This window comes from Silene latifolia, chromosome 9, assembly GCF_048544455.1.
Source record: "Silene latifolia isolate original U9 population chromosome 9, ASM4854445v1, whole genome shotgun sequence".
In the NCBI taxonomy this organism is placed as follows: Eukaryota; Viridiplantae; Streptophyta; class Magnoliopsida; order Caryophyllales; family Caryophyllaceae; genus Silene; species Silene latifolia.
Genome location: NC_133534.1, coordinates 9176354 through 9202306, shown reverse-complemented (window position 1 = coordinate 9202306; position 25953 = coordinate 9176354). Strand labels below are relative to the sequence as shown.

The following is a 25953-nucleotide window of genomic DNA, read 5'->3' as shown; positions in this document are numbered from 1 at the left end:
TAAGGTCGACCGATAACTAACTAGCTTATCGATTTCCGCGCCTGAGACGTTTAGAACTTGGTTAGGGAAAAGGGTATACTGAGGGTGATCAAAACTTTGCCAGAAGGGATTATTATCGTCTTTGATATTTACGAGTACCATGTCACCGTACATATTATTAATACGCGTCTTGATGGTCACCCAACCGTCGGCCTTGTTAGTAGTGTTGGACTGCCATGCCACGCGCCCGTCGACATCGTATAGAATAAGGTTGCCGTCTGGTAATAGAAATACGGCCGCGCCTTCTTTTACGGGACGGTTGGTGTTTGCTGCCCAGACCCACCACCCTGCGTCTGTGGCAGCATCGCCTAGCAAAATGCATTGTAAAATACTAAAATGTAAGAATTACAACAAAAAAAAAAAAAAAATTGTAACGTATATAAGCTCTAAGAAAAATTAATAATAGTAAAAATATGCAAAGAAGACTATTTCATGAAGTACAATAGTTCTTTTAATAATTTATTACGACTTCATTTAAGGCCTCGTTTGGTTCATGTGGGTGTTGAATTCCTGTGTTAATTTGCAACTCACTGGAATCCAACTCTCGTATGAAATTCACATGAATTGACAAAAACATGTTTGGTTGCCTTGAGGGAGTTTGTTTTTCCCATGAATTAAACTCCCCCATATTGTTTGGTTGAAATGTGTTAATTCACCTGATTTTAATCTCTAATTACCAATATATCCCTTCGTAATATTAGTAACACATAATCTCTCTTTTTAAAAGGGCAAATAAGTAAATTTAATTAGCAAATGATGTAGGAGTTTCCAATGACCAAGGAGGGGGTGGGTAATTAAACTCCCCCATTATGTTGGAATTGGAAACTCCAAGGGAGTTCTAAACTCCACCATCTTACAAGAAAATGGGCAACCAAACAAGCTTTAGAAAACACAATTCATGGGATTTTGAAATTCCCATGAATTAGCAAGGTAACCAAACGAGGTCTAATAATAGCAATAATTATTAGTTCGTGTATTTTATAAAATGTAAGAATTACAACTAAAAAAAATGTGATGTACGCGTATATTATCATTTACTGTAACAGTTTTACACAAGACTATTTCATTACGTATAATAGTGCTTCTAATAATTTACTACGACTTCATTTAATAATAGCAATAATTACTGGTACGTGTATTTTATTATGTTCTGTAACTATTTTACACAAGACTAATTGATAATTACCTGTATACGATCCGGTGCCCAAGCCGAGTGTGTAAGCATTAGGGGTGGTGTTGAAGAAACATAAACTCATATGAAAGTCGTCATACGGTGTTCCGGCGTAACATCTGTAGGTAGATCCATAATCACCATTTATAGACAATGGATAATTGGGATCGTTCACTAATCTGTAATTCCAGTCATTAGGAAATTGAAAAGCTTGGGATGTTAATGAGAAAATGAAAAATGAGGAAGATAGGAATATAAGGATTGAGAAATACGTGGGAAACGACATTGTATTTTGATGTAAGTTGAAGAGCAATGTAGGCATTTATAACCCTAATTGGTAAATATTGAGTACAATTAAAGACAGTTTATAATTTTAATATTAAAACGGATCAAGTATCATCTTAATTTTGCATATAAGACATATACATTGCTTTTCTTATGTTTTTTTTACTTTTGTCTTATTCATACATAATACTTGGCTATTCTTAAACTTACGATAGATATACAGGTCTTAACGAAGATAAGAACTAGAAGTATTCATCGAGAAAGCATTAAGCATTGAACCTTACCATCTCTATTCGAGTAATTCAAATCGAAACAATTTAATATAATTATTTCCTTAAGAAAATTTTCTTTTTTAGTAGCGAATACATCATATGTAATTTGATAAAATAAACGGACTATATTCCTTCTAATCCAATCATTTGTATGAGAGAGTATATTACTTTTAATTCGGTACATAAACGATTGAGACAGAGGGAGTAATACGAGTATCATGTAACAAGTATGGTTTATAGAGTAATTTATTTCAAGTTGGCCCATAGGTTAGCCAAATTATGGATTGAAGACGCAAAAATTAGTTATTTGAATTGGAAAATTAACAATAAAAAAAAAAGGTATGAAACAACTTGGCAAGCTGGAATTGAATAGGGTTCATGTTCATGCATCCGTTAATAAATAAATAAATAAATAGTTAGTGTAAAAGTGTTGTATAACGTATAATGCTCATAGAAATACAGCGAAAATTGTAAATTTTAGAACATTTTGATGCTTTTTAATATTAGTTAAATCATTTAGCCAAGCTGCTTTGTTTGATTTATCGTTAATCGTTTAGGTTTGGTTATAGATCGGTTGCGGTGTTTGATCAAATTTTTCGGTCGGGAAGCTTTGGCAAGTCTAGTGTAGTCTGATTATTTGCTCAAAAAAATGTACATTTCCTTTTGGAGGAAGGTGTCTCTTTCCTTTTCCTTTCTTTTCTTTTGAGGGTGTTTGGTGCTTGTTTTGGTTTTGGTTTAAACTCTGTCTTTTCTTTTCATTTGTTTTTTTTTTAAGATATGTTAAGGATTTGAAAAAGTAAATAAAAATTCCAGAATTAAAAGAAATTATATATTAATTATTATTAAAAATCTGAAAGAAATCTTATAATAATTAAATATTAAAAATACAGCAGCAAGTTTGGAAATTTAATAACTATAATTCAAAAAAAAAAAACGACATTAGTAACTATCGAAAAAAGATATACGATAGGAAAGAAGATAGATACTGAGGCACAGGATGAGTATGGTCCTGGGTTCGAAGGACAGCTTATTCAATCAATACTGAGAAACATTCTGCTGTTTAAGTAAAATCATTTAAACCAAGACCCCGAACAACACACAGCCATATGCAGACACCTGAAAACCACAAGTCCACAATATACCCAAGTACCTGATAAAAATGACCTAAAATAAAATATAGCCGGATTATACTTTTCTTTTTCGATGACATTTCGGAAAGTCAAAAAAAAGGTCGGAAAGTGCACAATGTGTTTCGATCTCTCCTAATTGCTAGAAAGAGTTTTATTGGGCTAAAGCCACATCCTAAGCAAGCATAGGAAGATTAATGAGGAAGATAACTAAACCTCGTAATTCGTTGGCAAACAGACTCTAGCCCTCGACTAAAAACCAAGATAATAAAAGTTAAACATCTCTATTTGGCCTTCTTTGTACCATAGTGTGATCTACCATTTTTCCGATTGGGAATTCCAAGCAAATCCTTGACTCCTCGAATGCACTTGAATTTGACACCAGGTAAATCTTGCACTCTACCACCCCTGACCAAAACCATAGAATGCTCTTGTAAATTGTGTCCTTCCCCAGGAATGAAAGCAAAGACCTCCTTTTTATTACTTAGCCGTACTTTGGTTATCTTACGCAGGGCTGAATTAGGCTTTTTCGGTGTTCTTGTTAAAACGCGCAGGCAGACGCCTAGCTTCTGAGGACATTCACCCAAAGCTCCACTTCGGCTACTGCGCTTCTTGGCTTCTCTACCATTTCGAATTAATTGACGAGCGGTTGCCATTGCAAATACCTAGATAACAAAAAGATTTAAAGGATGGAGGTAAGATGGTTCTTTCGTAACCATGGAATAGCTTAGCCCTATTCTAAGGAAAGCCAAAGACAAGTTTCACTTCCATAAATTATAAGGATAAGGACATGTTCAAAGGATATAAAATGAACGCTATAAAGAGAAAGACATATAGAGATAGAAAAATGTAATTACTCATGGTAACAACTAATAACATAGTTTTTTCGACTAGGCTTTATATGCAAGTCTTTTTCTATAAAAGACAGATTTAGCCCTCCAAAGCTGGTGCCCTTGCCGAAAGACCTCGAAAAGAGAGGTTGGCTTGTGGACTTTTCTATAGTTATTGGGAAGACTACTGCTTTTTTTAGTACCCTTTCTCTATAGTGTCGAGGGGTATAGAGAATTATATTATATAGTCTAAAGGACTACTTTATCCCATACACCAACTCGCTGCCCCTCCCCCCTCCCGCCAACATGCTTCCCGCGCATCTCCTCTTTCTCCTACCGTTTAAACTCTCATATTTGAAATCATCTCTCTCACTCCTAGGAATACAAGATCTAGTGTTCTCCGGGGTGGGGGAGTTGATTCCGAATGCTGGGGAGTGAAATTTTGACGTTTGTATTTGATATCCATTTCCCGTACCATTAGAATTTCCCTGCCACCCCAAAACAACCATACAAACGTCAAAATTTCACTCCCCGAAATTCGGAATCAACTCCCCACCCCTGAGAACACTAGATCTAGTGTTTCTAGGAGTGAGATAGATGATTTCAAATGTGAGTGAGTTTAAAAGGTAGGAGAAAGAGGATATGTGCAGGAAGAATGTTGACGGACAGGCCGGGGGAGGGGCAGCGAATAGGAACTGAGGGTGGTGTTGGTCACTGACGTTGGAGGTTGTAAGGCTGGTGATGAGGATGGTTTGAGGGCAAGGTAACGTGGATGTTTCATGCAATTGAAATGTAAAAGGATCTCTAAAACAAACCTCATGTGGATATGGATTCTCCTCTGATGTGTCGCGAAAAGCATTGTCATCAAAGTTAACATTTGCATCAGCGGCCACTAATTGGTTGTCAGAAGTTTCAGCTAGTGGATTTATCTGTCCGTATAAACAAAAAGTGTCCAGAACATAAGAAAACGTCGGTAGGGACCTAAACAGTCAATAAGCATGAATCATAAACATAAGAAAATCATTCATGCACCAAAAAAAAGAAGATTCAAAAGGTGATAACAACAAATTTCAGGAACTTACAGGACCCCCAGTCTTGCGGTCAAGGGTGAGGGCCATATCAGCGGAAACCATATTACATAAATATGCTAAAACAATTCTAAAGCAAGGTTCTCAAGGCAAAATGTGCCCATGAATCATTGAAGACAACTCATAATGATGAGGCAGGGCATAACTTTAACCAGATTCAAGTGCTTCATGACCATACTAACGAAGTTCACCAATTTTTGACATCAACCCAGGCAGAAGGGATGATTTTACTACTATCGGTAATAACAACAAAAAATACCCTCTGCTTATGGAAGGGCTACATTTGGTTAGGTGTTCCACATCAACACTACATGACATGACAATTAAGATACTTCATTTCCAATAATAAAAATCTCTTCACAAACCGTGTCAGACACTTGCAGCTGATTCAGTAAAAGAGCACGTAGATATAAGCTACCTGATTCAGTGAAAGCAGCTTGGCCTGAGATGCATTTGGTTCAATAGCGGGATCTTTATCAGCATCTCTAAGCATGATTTCATGGACTCTGCATGTAAGAAAAATATGTCAACTGAGAAGTCCTATGACAAATACACTTTACTCCAGCGTTATTCCTATTTCCTTTCACAATTCAAGTAGGATATCATGATATCACGTAAACTGGTGACTTAGTAAAGCAATTGCTCAACCATGAGCACTTGCAAAACAAAGAATAGCAAGAATTTGTACTTGGTGCACTCAGATGTCAACAAAACAGGGCTAACCGCACTTTCATTGTCAACACTCAACACCCTACGGTGCACAGTTGTTGGTGCCATTTTCATACCTTTGATTAACGTGGAATTTTCTATTTAATAGCACAAGGAGGTTATAACTCCAAAAACTCTCCATTAGTGTTATTAGAGTTATGGGTTGTAGCTTACCTTTTTGCAATATTAGAGTACACATCTGCCGGATTATCCCCTGCAACACGATTCACAGCCTTTGCTGCCAGCTGAACAAAAAAGAAACATTCTAGTAAAGAAGGTAACAGTATCAAGATCTGCGAAAGTCAAACCGTAAACTAAGCGCCCATAAGGTAAAAGGAAAGCAGAAAACATTGATTTTTGCTTCGCCTGTTTACAAACACTCCAAATCCATACGATATCAGACAAGTGGCAATTATCTTGTCAAAATAGAGATGGCTTGGAAGCACTAAATAACTAATTCGGGCACAATAAATGATCAGTGATCACGGCAAATTACAGACAAAAAAAATTGCATTTTTTCAATGGAGCAGCAAAACTAAATATATAGCAAGTCAAAACACATTTAAACGTATTCAAGAGTCAAAACAACTGAAAAATGCTTAACACAACTTATCCCTGGCAGCTATAATAGCGGAAGATTCTACCTCGAGCAATGTGTAATCACTATACAGCTTCTTCATTTGTTCCATGGCAGCTGCCTTCAGTGCAAGACCATCATCAACGACCTTTGCAGCATCTTCGTTGGTAATTCCAGTGAAAATGTTGATAGGGACCTAAACAGTTGATAAGCACAAATCATAAACATAATAAAAATAATCAAGCACCAAAAAAAGGAGATTCACAAAGAAATTACAACTTCAGGAACTTACAGGACCCATAGTATTGCGGTCAAGGGACATCTCATTTACCGATGACAGCTTTTCGCGCAAATAGACCTGTTTGCACTGGAAAAGAAATTATCAGGTTCAAATATCGCCAAATCCGACTTCTCAAAGCGCGACAGACAGGCATAAGAGAAAGTGTAAAGACAGAAGGTATATTCTAAAGCATGGTTCTTAAGGCACAGGTTAAAAAAATTATCTCAGAAACTCAGATATTTTTAAGAAATTTGAAAAACGTACACAAGCCTTGCTAGCCTGATATTCGTGGAAGTTGAAGTGGCGGAGCTGTTGCTGCTGCCATTTACCAGCGACAAAAAGAGATTGGGAGACCAGACGCAATCCTCTCATGGCGAAAATTATATTCCGTACAAAGCTAAACCTAAAATCATCGAAATCATCAAGCAACTAACAGGTGAGCCATTACAAATCCAAAAATAGTCGAAATTCCACAATTTCAAAACCTAAAACAAAGCCTCAAACATGCAAATTCAAAAAACAAAAAAACAAATACGCACAAATAACTTAAACATTAATCACGACTCTGAATCCATAAACGTTAAATCAATAACAACAGAAAAGATATCAAATCGCATCATAAGTTTAAATTGAAAACGCAAATAACTAATCATCTAAACGAATACCCAACCGGAAAGATATAAAATCATATCAAAGTTTAAATTGGACCAGTGCCCGACCAAGACCCTATAGGGTCTAAAATTATCAGACCCATAGCCATACCCAACCGGTCCAGAACCGGGTCTAGAGAAAATATTGCATTTTGGTTTCAGGAAAGTTGTGTATAGTTTTAACTGAGAAACAAGAAATATAAGTGAAGAATAATTCATCGAATGAGAGAGGATAAGATGAAATCTCACTGCATACTACTCGTATAAATTATGGCTAAAGCTTAGATGGTGCATCAAAAGAAAAGTAAAATGGCTGATCGAATAATAAAAAGATTATGAAATTAAGAACAATAATTTCAATTCAGACGGAGCATATGAAATTAAAACAACATAAATTAAGGAATAACTCCGTACAATTTAACATTATTATCCTAAAACTGCAAATAGAGTTTGTAGGACGAGAAGCCAATCAAAATATATAAGGCGGTCAAAGCAGAAACACACACAACAAAGACAAAGACATTAGACAAATGCATTAAAATCACAACTTTAACCTGCAAATTACACCAATTGAAATTGAAATGAAATCTAAAGATTAATAACAATTCTAGAGTATTTGAACCCACAAAAAGACAGGCTAGAAGAATCCAAGCAACCATTACCCCACCACCACCGAAGAAAGAGAAAAGAGAGGAGATGTCGAACTTCTTGCCGGTAACCGTCGTCGTCAGCCGCCGTTCAATGTCAGTTAAAGGTTTGGGGTTAGAGGTGAGTTTAGTGTTCAGAGAAATGATTGGAAATCAAAGGAAACGGCTGTGTGCTTGTGTCTGTGTTTGTTAGGTTTAGGGCCTGCCTGGTACACACATACTAATTAATTCTAGAGATGATTACCCTTGGAATTAATTCTAGAGGAGATTTTTCCTGGATATTGGGGTTTGGCATTTTTGGGAATACTCTGTGGCTTAATACTTCCCCAAGCTGTCTTGCATCACAACGAGACCAAACAATATAACCATGTGCAAAATAAATACGCAGTACACTGAACGTAGCTGCCATATACTTTCAAACGATGCACAAGCATTCTTTTTTTTGGTCGTGTGCTAATATATTTAAAAAAATATAGCCACCCTTTCTTCTAAAAGCATGTTTTTTGACTCTTTGAGAGGACCATAAGTTTGAATTAACCCACACAACACATCGACTGTAAACCTGTCCATTCTAAGTTGATCTAAGCAACTTAGATCAGAATGTAGAAACTCCTGTATAATTTTTAATCCTTGACTCATGGTTCGTTTAGGTGTGTGAGAGGTTTTCTTGCGAGGTATTTTCTTAGTTTCTAATATTCCTATCATACAATAACAAAAGGATATCAAGATCATTGATCTCATTCTAATAAACCAGATAAGACCAACTACAGTTTTTTGCTTCCGTGACAATAACCTACGCGCCATAACTTCATACATCATAAGAAAACATGTAAACTAATCAATAGAGAGAAGCAACAATCAACCCATAACACAACACATATAAAACCAACAGATGACAGTGCTCAATCAAATTATGGCGATATCCGAAAACGGTGACCATATTCGAATGGCAAATAAGACCCACCTAACTAATTCAAAAAATAATACGAATGACAAATTGACAAAGCTCTAATGCTGTTATCAAGCAATTACTCCACAAACCCTATAAAATAAGACCCATTTTCTATTCTAATTAGCAGTCGAATAAATCAATTCACCAAAACTGTTGAGGAGGTGAAGATGGAATTATAACAGATGAAGTATCATATAACCAAATAGCAAAAGGTAAACAAATGAGAAATGATTGAGATGAAGGAAATATCATATAAAATTATCAGAAAAATAAAGATCATCAACAAATTTGTCACCAAAAAAATAAATTCATCAGCAATAACAATGGTGAGATTAACTAAATTAATTCTACTTTTTTTATTAGACAAAAAGCTTCAAATCTCAAGCAATAACAATGGAGAAATTGAAGAAAAAAGAGGAGTAAAGAACATACCTAGATTTGAGAGGGAAAGAGAGGACGAGATACGCAGGAGTGAGTGAAGAAAGAATTGTTTCTGGGCCTAAATTGTTACCCGCATACCAAATTTTCGAAAACAGCCCATGACAATTACCATGAACTTTTTCAGGACTATTACTCTCATCTAGAGCCGGCAAGTCTGACCCGATCCGAATGACCTGACCTGAAACCGAGCAAACCCTGCCCGAGAATATTGCAACCCGAAACCGAAAGCGACCCGACCCGATGGTGACACGTAACCCGACAGGACCCGGTGACCCGAAACCGACCTGACCCGACCCAATGACGACCTGTAACCCGACTTGACCCGACTATCAGTGACCCAACCCGACCCGATACTGACCAGATTAAATTGATGAACCGACAATTATTAAGCTTAATATTGGTCAAAATGAAAGTGATTTTGTAACTAGATTGTTATGTTTAACTTAATAATGAAGTAATTAAATCAAATAATGGTTAAAAATTAAATTTAACGATCAAAAATTGAAGTAATGTGATAAAGTAATCAGACCTAATAATGACTCGACCCAAACCCGACCCGATACATCATTTGACCTGAAATGACCCGGCCCGATAATGGCCCGATCCAAACCCGGCCCGACCCGATACATCATTTGACCCGAAAAGACCCGACCCGATAATGACCCGAACCCAACCCAACCCGACCCAAAAGGGGTGGCTGACCCGATATGATCCGAACCCGATATGACCCGACCCGGATTGACCTGACCCAAACCCGACCCGACTGACCCGATTAATTAGTCAGACAGTCTCGGATCCGAAATATTTAGCCAAGACCCATATGAACCCAACTCATACCCGGATCCGAAATATTTAGCCAAGACCCATCTCCATCTCATTTATCCGAAATATTTAGCCATAACAATTATCATGAACTTTTTGTGGGAATTAATTTCACTTATTATGTCAATTATGAGGCCTAATTACTCTAATTGAAAATTATAAGGATTAATTTCACAATTGCACAAAGTTATCACGCGTTTTGGGACGGTTGGTAAAATCAAGTCTATGACAATTCGAGCTCCTTCTTGTGCTCAATTAGTAACACACACTAGTAATTGAATTGGTCTCTTAATCGAACAAATTTATCCGGCTATACATTATCAATAATAATTTCATTTTTATTAACCGATATAAGCTGTATAATTATTTTTATCAGCTTCAATTACACCACAAATACGGAGTATTAATACAACATGATAATTTTTTTTATTAAGATACGGAGTAGATCTTAATATCTTATAATCACCTACATATGTAATTGTTCTCAAATACAACATTCCCAATTAATTAGTCATCTTGATAAATCCAAAATGGTTTGCATTCGAAGACTTGGTTAACGTCTTAAGATCGGAAACCACCCAACAAGCAGAATTCTCCTGATGATAAAAGTAGCCGAGACACGTACAATCTAAGCTACACTTGCTTTCACACGAACTTAGTGTAACAGGCTTCTGTCCATTAGTGTACTTACTATTATAATGTTCAACTCCTTCAACCTTATAATACGTGACATTGGCTCCGCCACTGCACCCAACCAACTTCGGAGCCATACACTTGTCCGTCCAGGGCAAAAGGCCCTTAGGGGATGGACATGAGACACACACATCTTGGTCACAAACTCCATAATTCCCACATTTTTCTGGTAACTGACACTCACTTTCTTGTTTATTACTCGTCAAACCTCCCTTGGTAAATACTTTAAATGCATCAATCCAGAACGCGTCTTCAGGGTCTTGACGGTAAGCATAAATCTTTAGATTACCATCCATTTCAATCCGAAGAAACATTGTCAAGAAAGTAAAATCAGCCGATGGACCACCCAAATTGGGGAACTCGAATTTCCCCTGAGTTCCATCCGCGAAATTTTGAATTAAAGTCGGTGTGGTACTTTGTAATGAAAATACGACGTTGTTCAAGGCTTTTGTTGTTTTAAACAAGGTGTAATATTTGAGTGCTTTGGGACAATTTGCACATTTGTAATACAAGTCCAAACTTTTGGTACTCATCATCATAGTGTATCGGCCACCTAAGGCCGACCGATAGCTAACTAGCTTATCGATTTCCGCACCCGAGACATTTAGAACTTGGTTAGGGAAAAGAGTATACTGAGGGTGATCGAAACTCTGCCAAAAGGGTATATCGTCTTTAGTATTAACGAGTACCAGATCACCGTACATATCATTAATTCGTGTCTTGATGGTCACCCAACCATCAGCCTTGTTAGTAGTATTAGATTGCCATGCCACGCGACCGTCAACATCGTATAGAATAAGGTTGCCGTCAGGTAATAGAAATACTCCAGCACCTTCACGTACGGGACGGTTAGTATTGGCTGCCCACACCCAACGCCCTGCATCATTACCTAGCAAAAACATCGCAAAAGGTAAAAGTAATTATTACAAAATTTAATGAATATTTCTTATCTTTTTTCTTATGAAGGATTTGATCTGATATTTTAAATAATCAGAGGCTAAATTAATGATTTGAACGTAGGGTGTAATCGAACCGAGCCGAGCTCGAGCTTACCTATGATCGAGCTCGGCTCATATTGCAAAAATCGAGTTCGAGCCCGAACCCGAGCTCTTGATATCAAGGCTCTGAATCGACTCATATAATATTTTACGAGCCCGAATCCGAGCCCGAGCTTTGTTTGCGTACCATTTTTTCGAGCATTATTTTAATTATAACATAATTTTTGATTTAAAATTTCAAATTCAAACGAGAATATTATCTTTTTTGTTAGCTTATAATAACAATTATTATGTGATTTTATCTTATAAACAAATATTTAAATTTATTTATTTTAAAATTGACACAATTTAAGTAAATATATTGAAAAACATTAAGTAATTTTAAAAATAACGAGCTCAAACGAGCTCCCAAGTCGAGCCTTAGTGTGCTCGAGCTCGGCTCGGTTTGGGCTCAGCTTAGTTCGAGCCCGAGCTCGAGCTCAGTTTGACCGATCTCGAGCCGAGCTTTGATCGAGCCGATCCCGAGGGCATGTTGAGCAGGCTCAGTTCATTTACAGCCCTATTTGAATGGGTATTCATTCAATCCTAACCATGTTTGTATGATGTATTATATATAACCGTTTTACACAAGATCATATGATTACCTGGATAAGAATAAGTCCCGGTGCCCAAGGCGAGTGTATAAGCATTAGGGGTAGTGTTGAAGAAACAAAAACTCATAACAAAGTCATCATAAGGAGTTCCAGCATAACATCGGTACGTCGATCCATAATCACCATTTGTAGACAATGGTTGTTTAGGATCATTCACTAACCTGTAATTCCAATCGTCAGGGAATTGAAATGCTAGGGAAATTGATGACAAAATGAAAAATGATAGAGATAGGAACGCAAGGATGGATGGATGAGTGGAGAACATCATATATATTTGAGGCATGTGTTGTAATGTTGGAATTAAGATGTAGGTATTTATAACACTTGGTCGTACGTAAAAATTATTAATTAAATCGGGTTTTCTATTTGTCTTGTTTTTACGATATCTCTAAATAGTACTGAATTTCAGTACCATCGTGAGATATTCATTTGAATAATGTAATTATATCTATTGTTACTAAACTCTATACCACTAGATGAAATAATCTTGTCACTCCGTCTCGGTTATTTGTTGTCCTTTGATTTTGACAGAAAGACCAAGGAAATGAGAGGGGGAAATTTACTAAATGACAAGTGGAATAAATTGGGTGTGAATGATCAAATTATTGTTCATCAAGTTCATTCTTAAAATAGTAAGAACAACAATTGACTGAGATACCTTAATATAGAAAAAGACAACAAATGACCGGGACGTAGGGAGTATATAAATCGGAAACTAAATAATGTATATAAAATAAGTCTATTAGAGAATATTAGAATAGAATATTAGATAGGATAGAATATTAGGAAATATATTATTATGTGGAAAGATAATATTATGGTTATCATAATATTATCATTTAGGATATTTAGGATTATTCTTGGATTATCCTCCAAGACGGTCTACTATATAATGTAACCGATTCATTAATAATAATCACCTCATTATATCGTATTATACTATCTTACATGGTATCAGACTAAAATCGTTCCTCTCAAAAATCCTTCCGCCTGCAGCAACCTCGTGCTTAACCCGCTGGCCGGAGATGGCGGTCTTATATCATCCATCTCCGGCGGGCATAACAAATTCAGTGTCTTTTATGGCTTCCGTATTAGTTAATACAATAAAGTAGTTTAATAAAACAATAAAGTCCCCATTCCCTTCACTCCCGTAAACGTTTCACCCCCTTACTCCATATTCCCCCTTCCACATCCAGCCATCATCCTCCACAACAACCAAAATCCACATCCGGCCATCATCCCTCCCTGCCCTAACATCACATTTAGGACTATATTATAATATTAGGACCAAATAAATTTCTCTACCCTCCTCTGTGCTTCAAGTTTGTGTGCCTCCGTCGATGACGCCGTTGCCTCCGTCCATGCCATTGCCGCCGTTACCTCCGCCGCGGTTGTCTATTGTTGCTACGGCGACCTTCTCTGCCATGTTGCTTCGGCAACCGCCACCGTTCTAAACCTCCGCCATGTCCCATTATTGCCTTCTCCTTGTCCGTCTCAGGTTCGCCCCAGCAACCACCCCTGCCTAAGGGCCGGGTGGTCTGATTCCGCCGGTTTCGACCCGCATGGCCAACCACTACCGCGACAGGATCGAAGTGCCTCTTGGATATGTGCTTTTGTTTATGGTTTAGTTTTATTGTATTTTTATTTTATTTTGTACGGTTGATCAATTTGCTTCGGCCCTCACCGTACCGGTGTTTCACGAGTTTGCTTCGGCCCTCGTGCACCCTTTATTTTTATTTATTTTTAATTGTCGGTGTTTCACGAGTTTGCTTCGGCCCTCGTGCACCTTGACGTTAGTTTGTGTCTCACGAGTTGTTTCGACTCTCGTGCGCCTTTGTTTTGTTACTGTTATTATTGTGGCTTTTCCAATAGGCATGATCAAGACACGCAAGGCACTTCATATGGATAAAGCATCGACAAAGAACGAGTTGGCTCATCTACAACGGCATTATCAACTATGGTTTAGTCCAGTCAAAGCGTCCGTCTACTACCGTTTTGACTGAGGGGGTGTATTAGAGAATATTAGAATAGAATATTAGATAGGATAGAATATTAGGAAATATATTATTATGTGGAAAGATAATATTATGGTTATCATAATATTATTGATGGGGCATATTCTGCACCGCTGACCAAGTCAACATATTGACCAAGTCAACATATTATTGATGGGGCATATTCTGGGGGGGAGGAACGGCAGTGGTACTTTGGCCACCAGCCTGCGGCTGGGAGAAGGAAACCTTCTGGGATGAAGAAGTGACGGTGGCGCCCTGATCGCGAGCCTGCGCAGAGAAGCCCACCGCCTGCCGCCCAACGTGAGCGATGGCCGACTGCGGCTGATCTGCAAAAATCCAATTAAAGCATCAATATCAACTGACTTATCAGGAACACCTAATGGCACGGCTAAGTTTAAGCCACGTAAATAGACGGATACCATGTCCGGCCTTCTTGGCGGAGAAGGCACTTCCTTGCCGCCAGCGAAGCCCCCTTTTCCTCCTACGATAAGGGGAGATCCCTCTCGCGTCGAGTCCCCCTCATCGTGAATATCAACAATCTCCACCTTCTTAGGGGAGAGGACGGAGTTGAAACCGCCGACGCCGTTTTCCGCGTCCGACGCACTACGCCGCTAATCACCCGGCTCGCGCCTCCTCCTTGCTCAAGCCCTTCAGCCGCTGTTCCATGAGGTCATTCGGCGACGTCCTGCGATCATGGGCCGAGCCTTGGGATGCAAGTTAGCAACGGTTTTGTCTTTATGCGCCCCCATTCTCCGAAGAAGATCCTCAGATAGGTCCGGTCCGAAGTGGTCTGCAAAAGAAGCAAAGAATCAAGAAGAGGAAATAAATCGAAGCCCGAGAAAACAGGAGCATTGAGAGCGGTGACGGGCCTCACACCGACCCCACTCACCCTGCGCCAGGGCCGGTATGAGGCCGACGTAGCAAAGTGGCTCATCCTGGAGAATGATCTGCGTCGGGGGAATCCATCTTTTCGGCACCCCACTCTTGTCCACCTCGAAGAGCCTCATCGCCAACCTCTCATCCTCCTTCAGATGGACCCTGCTGGCATCCATTTTCAGATGTTTTCGGGTGACCCATCTGTCATGCTCCGCCCTAGTCTCACACCGCAAGTTAACCTGGTGCTGGAAGGAGCGGGGCAGCGGATAGTCGTCCGGTACCTTAACGTACACCCACCGACCCCGCCATTCCTTGCTAGAAGAGAGCTTGTCAACAGAGACGTAACCTTGCTCCGTTTGCACGCTGTACCACCCGACACGGCCAGAGATTGATGGTTTCGTATAATGAAGTCGACGGAATAAATTCACCGTCGAGAGCCTCTCCCTTGAAGAGACAAAGCCGACGAAACCGATTATGGTTCTCATGGCCAACGGGTGCGATTGGGCAACGGCAACGTTCATAGCCTTGATTATGGCCATAACATACCCATTCGTAGGAAACCGAGACCATACTCCAAATGCCGCATGTACACACCGGTGTGGCTCGGCGGAGGACAACAGACGGACCGACCCTCCCCAGGGGATGACAATTTCGTATCCACTACCGAAGAAAAAATGGCCCTCGAAAAGTTTCTCACCGGAGCAACCGGCAAGCTTATGGGACCAAACACGGTCAAGGCGAACCTTACGGGCATCACCGTGATCCATGACGTCTCGCCTCTCATTAGGACGAGGCCTTTCCTCCTCCTCACCAAAATCATCTCCAAAATCACCACAAGAATCTTCATCCTCCCATTCCTCCGTAATCCGAGGATCAACCTCGGAGAAGGAGACCTAGGACCCTCCGACACGGCCCGCTAGGTCCAAAGATCGGCAAAGACATGTTCACAACAAATTACTAGCAAAGAAAAGAAAAATTCGTTTGTTTACCTTCAAAAGAAAAAGTGCTAGCCGGATCAAAAACTCAAGATTGAAAGAAAAAAGAAGCCCTTCGATTTCGAAGACGAAAATTTTGAAGAAAATTTGAGAAAATGAAATTAGTGACCAAAATCACGGAAAAACTGCCCTATTTATAGGGAAAAAGCCCACAACGACGGGCCAATCGAGCACAGACCCATGAAGCAACAACCAATCAACGAGCAAACACGTGTCGAGCATGCAACCACGGAATGTCAATCGTCGCAACAGTTAAACGTCAATCAATGCAACAGTGACCAAGCGTCTTCAACACGCCCGTTCACATCCCTTCAACTACTCATCTTCCTCAACGAATTCCTAGGTATCTGGTCTCCGCCGGCCACCTGATCAACCAAGCTAGGAAGCACCGGCCGGGGGCAATCAAAATCAACCGGCACTCTCAACCTTGGTCACGGCCGCCGTCATATTCTTTTCCACATCGAGTGCCCTTTACGCATCCATGTGGAGGGGGGATATGGTATACGGCACGGCCTAGGATATGGTATACGGCACGGCCTAGCAAGAGCCACGCCGATGCACAAGAAGAAGCCGATGCAGAAAATTTCTAAAAAAAATACTTGTGCAGAATACATGCTCAACATACATCGGAGCCCATACCACGGCATAGACTACGCTGGGGGCAAATTGATGGGGCATATTCTGCACCGCCGACCAAGTCAACACACCGAGCAAGGTCAAAGATATCCACAAAGAAGTCAACGACTTAGATAGCCTAGCCGATGCATCCCATCGGCTCGCCACTGGTCTCGGCGTGACAACCTCGCGGTAGGGACACACATCCGCGTACTCATATCCAAGACCCCTCGGCGGCGAGTCAACATTGTCCGCCGGCCGCCATAGGTCCCTTAGCCGAGGGGTAGATCGGTCTTTCCCACCTGCTAGCCACTTGGCCACTTGGCCACTACGTGACAAAAGGTGAAAGTCTATAAATACTCCTCAACCTTCATTGAGGAAAGGATCTCACAATTATAACCTAAATACACTATTCATCCTGTAATATCTCCTTATCTCTCTACAATATATACATAGCCAAGTTACACAAATTGATCCTTGAAGTTTACCGACTTGAGCGTCGGAGTGAGTACGCTTGGCACACACCAAGCCCTCGCCTCGTTCATTGTTGCAGGGAAGGCCGCGAGGGACGATAGGAGCAAGAAGGATTCAGCTCAAGGCATTATTCTACAAGCCACGGGTGGTAACTAATCACTGCTCTGGAATTACACCCGGAACATACCTAATTACCAATCATATCACATTAATATCCTTTCTTTATAAAATACATATTGATATCACAAAATATTCATTCTTATTGTGCTTTTATTGCTTCCTTGATTTACAAAATTATTAATGTTATTTACATAATTACTGAGATTTTATATACTTTCATCCCCTATATTAGCTCCATTTTATTTGTTATTTAGCACTTATCATAGTGTCATAAGCTAATATTTGTTGTTTTAGTGTATTTGCTTGTCTTAACACGTTTTTGTAGGAATCTAAGCATTTAGAGGCTTTTTCCTATCATTTTGTACACTAAGTCCATTAAGCTAAACAAAACCTAATATTGGACTAGCATGGAAGTGTTTGAATGGGTGTTTGCATGAAGATTTGATGGGTTGAAGTGAGAATTGCAATTGAAGCCTAATGTAAAATCAAAGCCCAAAATAAAGGTCCATATTAAGGTGAAAGCATGGGATTCCAAAAGTTCTTAAGATGCCAAATGAAAGCATTAACCGGGTGATTAATCGCATCATTAATCACAAACATTGGATGTCATTTGCAATTAAGAGAAGAAATTAAGGGAATTAACCCAGATAACCACGGCCCTGATCGGGGTTGCATGCCTCTTGGTGATTTACATTTCACTCCCCTCTCCTATAAATAGGAGAGACATTTGAAGGCTTAGGGGATCCAATTCTCACGTCTCATTTTACTTTACAATAATCCTTAAAGCACTATATTTTCTCCTTTACAAGCTTTTCTCTATTAAGGTATTCTTATTTCTAGTTTGTAATTTTACATTTCTATTTTAATTTACACATAGTTTATAATTAAAGTACTTAATTTAGATTAAATTAGTAGTATTTCTTTTACATGTTATATCACTTAGTCTATATAAATCATACAACCATGTTTAACATTTCTTACAATATAGTTTTGTTCTTTTTACAAAAATATTGTAATTTTGTTCTTATCAGGTTTGGTATAAAAATATTGTAATTTTGTTCTTATCAGGTTTGGTAAATCCAATCTTACGTGGATCCTATTTTGACAAATAAATTTTGGGTGAGTCCACTTTGCTAAATAGATAGGCAAGATGGCAAGAACCTCATTTGTGTATAAAGAAAGACTCCTGAAACAACCGCACTGTATTCCAGTTTAAATGAACTAAAAACGATGTTATAATTTTTTTTTTTTTTTTGATGACGAGGGGATTGAGTCCCCCCGGGCCCATGCATTCCCGCACCACCACATGGACCATGTAAGCCACCCCTTTCGGGGGCTGCAGTGGCCAAGTGATCATCGCCCTAGCTGGTAGTCGAACCTGGGACCTCTCAACTCCTGCATTTCTGCAAGCTTCAAGATTTAACCCAGCTACCACTGGACTAACACCACTTGGTTGATGTTATAATTTACTAGGTGTAATATACTGGCGGGGAAAAATATTGACAATAGCAGATCTGAACATCATAATACGCAGCTATGGGAGGTAAAAAAGGTGGAACGATCTTTCGATGGTGACATGTTCACCATGAAAATTAGTTGATTAAATAGACTAGCTTGGCAATTGGCATCCTAATTTACCAATAGAACCCAAGACTCACTATTCTTGGGCTTGTGAACATGATGGAATGGAGCAAAATTACTCACTGAGCTCTTTATGCTTGACTCGGTTTTCTCTATGGGTCATTCTGAAATTGTCAATTTCTCTGTATATACAATCTTTTTTCCTACTTTCCCCTTTTCTTTCTTTTCCATGACAATTCATGCTTGTTATAGTTATTGCATCCTCATTTTCTCCCCTTTTATTTGTATTCCCCGTGTTGTTTTGAATTGTACATTTGTACTTGGCTTCCTTATTACATTTATAGTTCTTGTCTGGCTTACATTTGCACTACTAATTTGAACATAATTCATGTATGTATTTTGGCGCTTCAGATGGCTATGCGCACAGTATTATGATTTCAACATTCTGCAGAACTGGTGAGTTGGAAAAAGCAAAGCAACTAGCAAAGCCATGTACAGCCAGTATGATTTGGTTGTTTTGAATGTGCTGCTGTGTGCTTACTGGCGCGCATGCAATATGGAAAATGTAATGCACATCATGAGAAAAATGGATACATTGTCTATAAATCCTGATCATAAGACCTTTCAGGTTGTAATTAAATATTTTATCAAAGAGAAGCTGTATCTACTTGCACATCGCACCCTACAAGATTTGCACACTAAAAGTCATCAATTGGAGGAGGTAAACTTTTTTTCCTGCCATGCAAACTAATATATCTATGATGCTGCTTATGAAGCTTTGCAACCCAACTTACAGACCAACCCCGTTCTAGTTGCAGTCACAAATTTGACTATAAGCTTTTAACTGCCAACTACCACTACCTGCCGCCATTTACTACCTTCACCGGAGCTTGGCCGACGACTTAACCAAATCTTGCATCGCGTTACCGCTGTTGCTCCACCGTTGCCGACTCTCCTCCCCCACCCTCGGAATCTCTAAGCCACACCCATAACCACCACACCAGGGCCGTCTGGGAAGTTCTGGTGGCCCTGTGCGAAACTTTAAAATAGGCCCCCGTATGCTACAATATACGAAAGAAACACATAAAATAATCGCTACAAATTTCATCTTCCATACATTATATTGATTACAAGATTTACAACAACAAAATTTATAATGTTAAGTCTCATCGTCATTAATTAATAAATGAAACTAACCACTTAGTGATGGCTCAGGGGCCCAGGCCAACTTTGACATTTTCGGGGTGCTATTCGATATTTTACAAAGAAGCCCTTATAATATTAAATTATATACATGAGAAAAAATCTTAATAAAAGTCCCAAAATGGTGTAAAAACCGTTTATCTAATAATACACTACTATTAAATTTACTTCATTGGAAAATTACTTGATAGACACTATAGCTATATATCCTTATTTACCTTGTTTAATTAACCAAGAATATTGTGGCTGAGATGGTTCATCACCCTCTCTAGGGCCTTGAGGTTGAGGGTTCGAATACTGTCTTACACATTAATTGGTTTTCATTTTAGATAAAATAATATCTAAAAAAGATAAAGCTGGTACTGTGAATCAAACACACAACCAACCAATTGATTAGAATAAAATGCTCTTGCCAACCGGCTCAATTGCTCTTAGTGTTCAAAATAATCGCTGTAAAAAATATATATCTAAACTACATGGATTTTCAGAATATTGGGCCCCCTAAAATCGGGGGCCCTGTTCGGTTGAACGGGTTGAACACCCTCTTAGCCGGCCCCGCACCACACAAAACAACACCCCCAAATGAAACCACAAATCCCGAAAACCCCCAACCCCACCCCTTAAAACACCAAAACTATTGTGGAGGGAGGCTCGCCGGCGGACATAGAGTATTGTGGAAGTTGGCCGACCTCAAGGGACTCATCCACGGCGACATTGGTGGTGCTTGGTGTTGGTTGGTGGATGGTGAATGGTAAGAGTGGTGATGATTATTATATGTGATTGATTTTACTATTTCCTTGTAATGGTATACCAAACAAGTTGGAAAATCTAAGGGCATCCAATTCATTTCCTTTCTTTCGCCTTTATTTTCCTTTCTTATTTCCTTTCCCTTTCCCTCGTTCGAACCAAATGCCCCCTTATATGTTTGATTATAGTAACTCTTGCACCGCTTGAACACCTCAAAGACGGCCCAGCTTCTAGGTCACCCGAAATATTATTGTTAGGGGCCCCGAAAATCTAGGGGGTCTTATCCTGTTGCACCGCTTGAACACCTTAAAAACCGGCCCTGCTTCTAGGTCACCTGAAATATTATTGTTAGGGGGCCCGAAAATCTAGGGGCCTTATTCTGTTGCACCGCTTGAACACCTTAAAAACCGGCCCTGCTTCTAGGTCACCTGAAATATTACAACAATAACACGATAAAGCTCAAGAAATCTAACTCTCCTACTTTCAACACCATTCACAATAACACAAACAATTTACAGAATTACAGTTCATAAAGGGGTTCAAAATTCAAATATAGCTTATCATTAGAATGAGAATTCAAAGACGAGATTTATGACAGCATTTTACACAAGAGAATGGTGCATTATTTCTGATTCTTTATTTAGCATTCCACGACACTGGTAACTGAATACTATCATCCTTAATAAAAACACACGTGCTCACTTTTAACTAGACTAGACTTGGTAGATAGAAATAATGTTTATACCACTGTACAATACAAGTGGAGAGCAACAATTGTTTGAGCAAATCATCAGACTACACTAGACTTGCCAAAGCTTCCCAGCCGAAAAACTTTATCAAAAACCAAACACGAACAAATTCCACCCGATAAGCAATGACATGAAACTCGACTTTGACTCTAAAGGTAAATTATTAAATATGTACCGGTAACGTAGGTGCCTTATTGCCTTAGCAATGGAAGAAGCATGCTTCTTCGATAACCCACGTTTTGTCATCGCACCTTTCACAATTGCTGGCAATGGAAGGGGGACATCAACATGAGAACTTCCCTCTTCCAACCAACTCGGGGAATGTACCTTCATAAAAATCAGAAATTAGCCTCAATTAGTTTTTGACAACATGAGAGGAGCGAGCATTCAATTGAAAATATCATACTCCATCCGATCCAAACCAAGGTAAAATACCATACGTCACATTTTTGTACTAACAAATCTATATATATAATATATTGTTGGTCAAAATTTTCGAAATTTGACCACCAAAAAATGAATGTTACCTTTGGTTTGGATCGGGGAGACTATTTATATACTGAAAAATTCTTGTGTCCTCCGGGAGGAGGCTACTCCTTACCCTCAAAAACAATCTACCAAATAGAATATTATATTTAACCAAAAAAAAATAGAATATTGGAGTAATAGTTTAGGTGTAAGGAGACACAAGAAATTTTCTTAAATACTACCTTTGTCATGTCATTTATTTACCTTTTATTTTTTGTGAGGAATATTTTAATTAAAGGTAAACAAATTATTAAGTACTCCCTTTGTCCCGGTACCTTGAACTCTTGAAGTGCTCCTTGCAAGTGGGATATTTGTGGCCTAATATTATTATTAAAATGTTTTATCTCAAGCTTCCTTGATCTTGGTCTTGGTGCCGAGTTCAATTGATAATTAATGAGTGAGACGACGGGAGTATCTGAATGTCTTGGTCTTGGTGCCAAATTCAATTGATAATTAATGAGTGAGACGGGGGTATCTGAATAGGTATACAATGCCACTAATTTCTAAAGGAAGGTGAAATAAGATTTAGATTTCTTACATGTGTTGAAAAGCTCCTCGTACAATAATCCCGATGCCCAAGATTATATGGTGAAGTTGTGTAATTATCTCGTACAGGTATGTAATTATTTGGTAAAGGTGTGTAACGTTCTCTGCAAAACCGAAGGGTGGATTAAAAGTCCTGCACGATTATATCTTTAGCAAGAACTATGCATGCTCGACCAGTAGACCTATGTACACTTAGTCACTTACACAGCATCATAGTCAGAGTCATACTCAACTTCCTCCTCCTCATCATATGCAGCATTCTCTATGAGTGATGCAACTCGAATTCCTGAATCCTGAAATTCAAATTTAATGACAGCTTTAGAAATGACAAACAAGGAATGAAATAGCACAACCTACCGGTAGCGGGTGAAATGCGGGTGATGGGTGAGTTGGGCAACGGGTGGTTGGGGTTTGAGAGGAGAAAATCTCACCCGTCATTCCATCCATCCAGCAGATTATATTTACAAAAAAAAAAAATTAAAAAAAAAAACAAAAAATCCCATCACATTATCACAATCGTAAAAGTAATTCACTTTCAACTTATTTCTAAATAGCCACCTGGCTCACCAATCACCAAAAGCATCAACCTTCTATGACCACAACTGGCCAATCTGCCATCCTTAGAACACGTCCAACCACTGATCCCCTTCCAACCTCACCTTACCGCATGCCACCGCCCTCCTCGGACCACCAGTAATCAGCACCAGACCACGGCCCTACTCTTACAGCAGACCACTACCTTCCTCCTACCACCTCTATTCATAGGAGGGCACTTGTCTCCAACATAGTCGCCCCATACCACTCACGGCCACTCAGAGTAAAAATCAACAAAATATTTTAGATTTGGATTGTAATTTTTCATTTTCTTTTACATTTATCTCTTTTAACATTTAATAGGCAATATTGCTTAAACTCAACGAAGTCATCTTTAAAAAAATCTGATATTAGCTAAACAACGAAAATTAAATTTTTAGTTAATCATCCATGAATCACTCAAACCACCCATTCATCCCTGGATGACGGGTGGATCAGATTCGGGTGATTATTCTAACGGGTGGCGGGTGGTGATAGGATTTCGGGTGACAAATGTGGGTGACACTTCACATGATCCCAAACCGATCCATTGCATTTAGACAAAGAATATAAAGTTTTGGTTATGATAAAAAACCCGTGATCGAAGTTGGAAAATAAAACCAAATTTGAAAAATGAAAAATAATATAAAAAACAATCATACGCTAGGATTGTCATCCCACATTGGCATATGTGGAATGAGCTTGTCTCCAACTCTATCGAAGATTTCGAGAAGTCGTAGAGTCTTCTTTATCTCCATCAATTGTGTATTACTTGCGCCTATTAAGGACCGAGACATTTCCTGTAATAGAAATTGGCGCATCTCCATTATAGTCTTAAACCCAATACTACCATTTTCTCCGTCGGTTGTAGATGATGAAGACATTATGAGATCGCTGGCAATAGCCAACAAAGCCCCGACTTCAAACACCTTGCCTTGCTTTAGATATTTGAGGAGTTCATGCTTGATTTCTTTTGTGTTCCGAGCAATTACTCTAATAGTCTTATGATGTTGAGGCTTAACACACACAAAAATACAAAATGTAAGAAATTTTATGTTAACCAACAATGAACAAATAGGAGAATTAAACTTTAAATGGGATGCGTCACAGAAGAGTTAAAACAAAGGTAAAAAAAGTAACGCACCATCCGTCTACAAAGTGTAATAATCTGGTGTACTGGAGTTAACAAATGGTTTATATGCCAATGAAGATAGAAGCTGCACAAGTGCAAAAATATTAATGTACAAAAGTTGGAATGATATCTTCTTGCTCAAAGGGAGAAGAACCACGGCATATTTTGGCACGCATATGATGCAACCAAGAGTGATAATGAGACCAGACAACTTCAGCGAGTCAAGAAGCTAGGCATAAGTTCAAGGTCAGGCTCACCTCGAGAACTTAACGAGCAAAGTCGAGCTAACATTGACTGCATAAACTCGCCAACTCACGTAATTAGATAATATCTTGCTCTTAAAAAAAAAGGAGTCCGGTGCACGATGGCGTCCCCGCTAGACGAAGGTCCAGGGAAGGGTCTAACCACAAGGGTGTAATTGGGGCAAGCATTTCCTTGCCATTTTGGCAAGAAGTCGCTCCAAGGAATTGAACCCGTGACCTCACGGTCACAAAGTAACACCTTAACCGGTGCGCCAAGGCTCCCCTTCAATATCCTGCTCTTATATTATAAAAATATTTTTTTTATCATAATTACTTCCTTCATTCCAATGAATTCTATACGTTTACTTTCTGGCCACTATTTATATGTGAGGAGAATCTCCGATACAACTTCGAATATATATCATAAAAGATAGTCATGTCTTATCGAGTATATTATAAATATCAAGTTTTTATAATTTTTTGTAATATGTAACTAAAGATATGAACAAAAGAAAACAAACATTGATACACGTATAGAGCAAATGTATAAAATTCATTGGAATGGAGAAAGTATATCTTTGTAGGGCTGTAAATATTATTTATTTTTAATTTGATTTAAAAGTTAAAGAAATTAAATAAAATCATGGTTAAACCGAGCTCTAAGTCGAACTTAAATGTTTTAAGCTCGAAAGAGCGGATTCCGAGCTATAAGCTCAAATTTCCAAGTTTCCAAGCCGATTCCAACCAAGCCCACCCGAGCTTGAGCTCCCAATTCGGCTCGGTTACACCTTATATCTTTGTATCACCATATCAAATGTTGTCATTTATTTGTTATATTTCATTATTTCATGTACTCGGGGATGTAGCAAACTACCACCATAACTTATGTATTATGTGCAAATTAAACTACATAAATTTCCAAAAATGTGCAATTAAACACAAATCAAGTTTTCTACCATTTGTTTAACTAAAACCTATTATTTTCTATTATAAAAACAATTTTAAATATATCTATTAAAAATTAAATGCAATATTAACATTAATATAATTCACTGAAAATGTGAACCAAAATTCTGTCATGTCTTCACTAAAAATTCTCATATTATAAATATTTTTTTTCACCAAAATAAATTAAAAAATATTAGAACATGCTTTCTAATAACTAGGAATTGTAGGAGATTAATATTTGATCAATAATTTTGACTTTCAATAACAGTAAAATATTTAATTTATTAAATTTTAATCTTAAAAATAAAACGGGAATTTCTCATGGTACCCCTGAATTGTCAGATTTCCCATGGTGTCCCATGGTACCCCTGCTTTT

General features: G+C 38.6%; 3 protein-coding genes across 5 annotated transcripts; all 3 read right to left on the bottom strand.

The window, feature by feature from the left end:
• Nucleotides 1-2918: 2918 nt before the first annotated feature.
• LOC141599020 (uncharacterized) lies at nucleotides 2919-9135 on the bottom strand. Of its 3 annotated transcripts, none has more exons than XM_074418885.1 (8): nucleotides 9059-9135; nucleotides 6642-6780; nucleotides 6390-6464; nucleotides 6165-6293; nucleotides 5695-5765; nucleotides 5231-5318; nucleotides 4540-4653; nucleotides 2919-3559 (listed from the first exon to the last, which is right to left on the bottom strand). In XM_074418885.1, exons 2-8 carry the CDS (start codon nucleotides 6747-6749, stop codon nucleotides 3179-3181), a joined length of 966 nt encoding a protein of 321 aa, XP_074274986.1. In that variant the 5' UTR covers nucleotides 6750-6780; nucleotides 9059-9135; the 3' UTR covers nucleotides 2919-3178. The 3 variants fall into 3 exon arrangements, with proteins under 3 accessions (XP_074274986.1, XP_074274988.1, XP_074274987.1); XM_074418887.1 differs by having other exon boundaries at nucleotides 6390-6455; XM_074418886.1 differs by lacking the exon at nucleotides 9059-9135 and adding an exon at nucleotides 7690-7758.
• Nucleotides 9136-10211: 1076 nt separating this feature from the next.
• On the bottom strand, nucleotides 10212-12517 carry LOC141602408 (EP1-like glycoprotein 4). Its single transcript, XM_074422701.1, has 2 exons — nucleotides 12225-12517; nucleotides 10212-11471 (listed from the first exon to the last, which is right to left on the bottom strand). Exons 1-2 carry the CDS (start codon nucleotides 12514-12516, stop codon nucleotides 10393-10395), a joined length of 1371 nt encoding a protein of 456 aa, XP_074278802.1. The 5' UTR covers nucleotide 12517; the 3' UTR covers nucleotides 10212-10392.
• Nucleotides 12518-20506: 7989 nt separating this feature from the next.
• LOC141599022 (uncharacterized) lies at nucleotides 20507-25541 on the bottom strand. The gene is made up of 6 exons (XM_074418891.1): nucleotides 24400-25541; nucleotides 23918-24271; nucleotides 22887-22975; nucleotides 22675-22786; nucleotides 21784-21935; nucleotides 20507-21287 (listed from the first exon to the last, which is right to left on the bottom strand). The coding sequence occupies exons 1-6, from the start codon at nucleotides 24400-24402 to the stop codon at nucleotides 21284-21286; spliced, it is 714 nt and encodes a 237-aa protein (XP_074274992.1). The 5' UTR covers nucleotides 24403-25541; the 3' UTR covers nucleotides 20507-21283.
• Nucleotides 25542-25953: the final 412 nt, after the last annotated feature.

Bases quoted from the DNA above. Each gene is read 5' to 3' on its own strand.
- LOC141602408 (XM_074422701.1), bottom strand. From the start codon at position 12,516: ATGCCTCAAATATATATGATGTTCTCCACTCATCCATCCATCCTTGCG. The intron at 11,472-12,224 runs GTAATCATATGA...TGTTTTTGCTAG, and splicing joins CGGGACTTATTCTTATCCAG to GTAATGATGCAGGGCGTTGG.
- LOC141599020 (XM_074418885.1), bottom strand. From the start codon at position 6,749: ATGAGAGGATTGCGTCTGGTCTCCCAATCTCTTTTTGTCGCTGGTAAA. The intron at 4,654-5,230 runs GTAGCTTATATC...TTATACGGACAG, and splicing joins AGCTGCTTTCACTGAATCAG to ATAAATCCACTAGCTGAAAC. The intron at 3,560-4,539 runs GTTTGTTTTAGA...TTTGTTATCTAG, and splicing joins AGAATCCATATCCACATGAG to GTATTTGCAATGGCAACCGC.
- LOC141599022 (XM_074418891.1), bottom strand. The intron at 22,976-23,917 runs GTATGATTGTTT...TTTGAATTTCAG, and splicing joins TGTGGGATGACAATCCTAGC to GATTCAGGAATTCGAGTTGC. The intron at 21,936-22,674 runs GTAAGAAATCTA...ATTTTTATGAAG, and splicing joins CGAGGAGCTTTTCAACACAT to GTACATTCCCCGAGTTGGTT.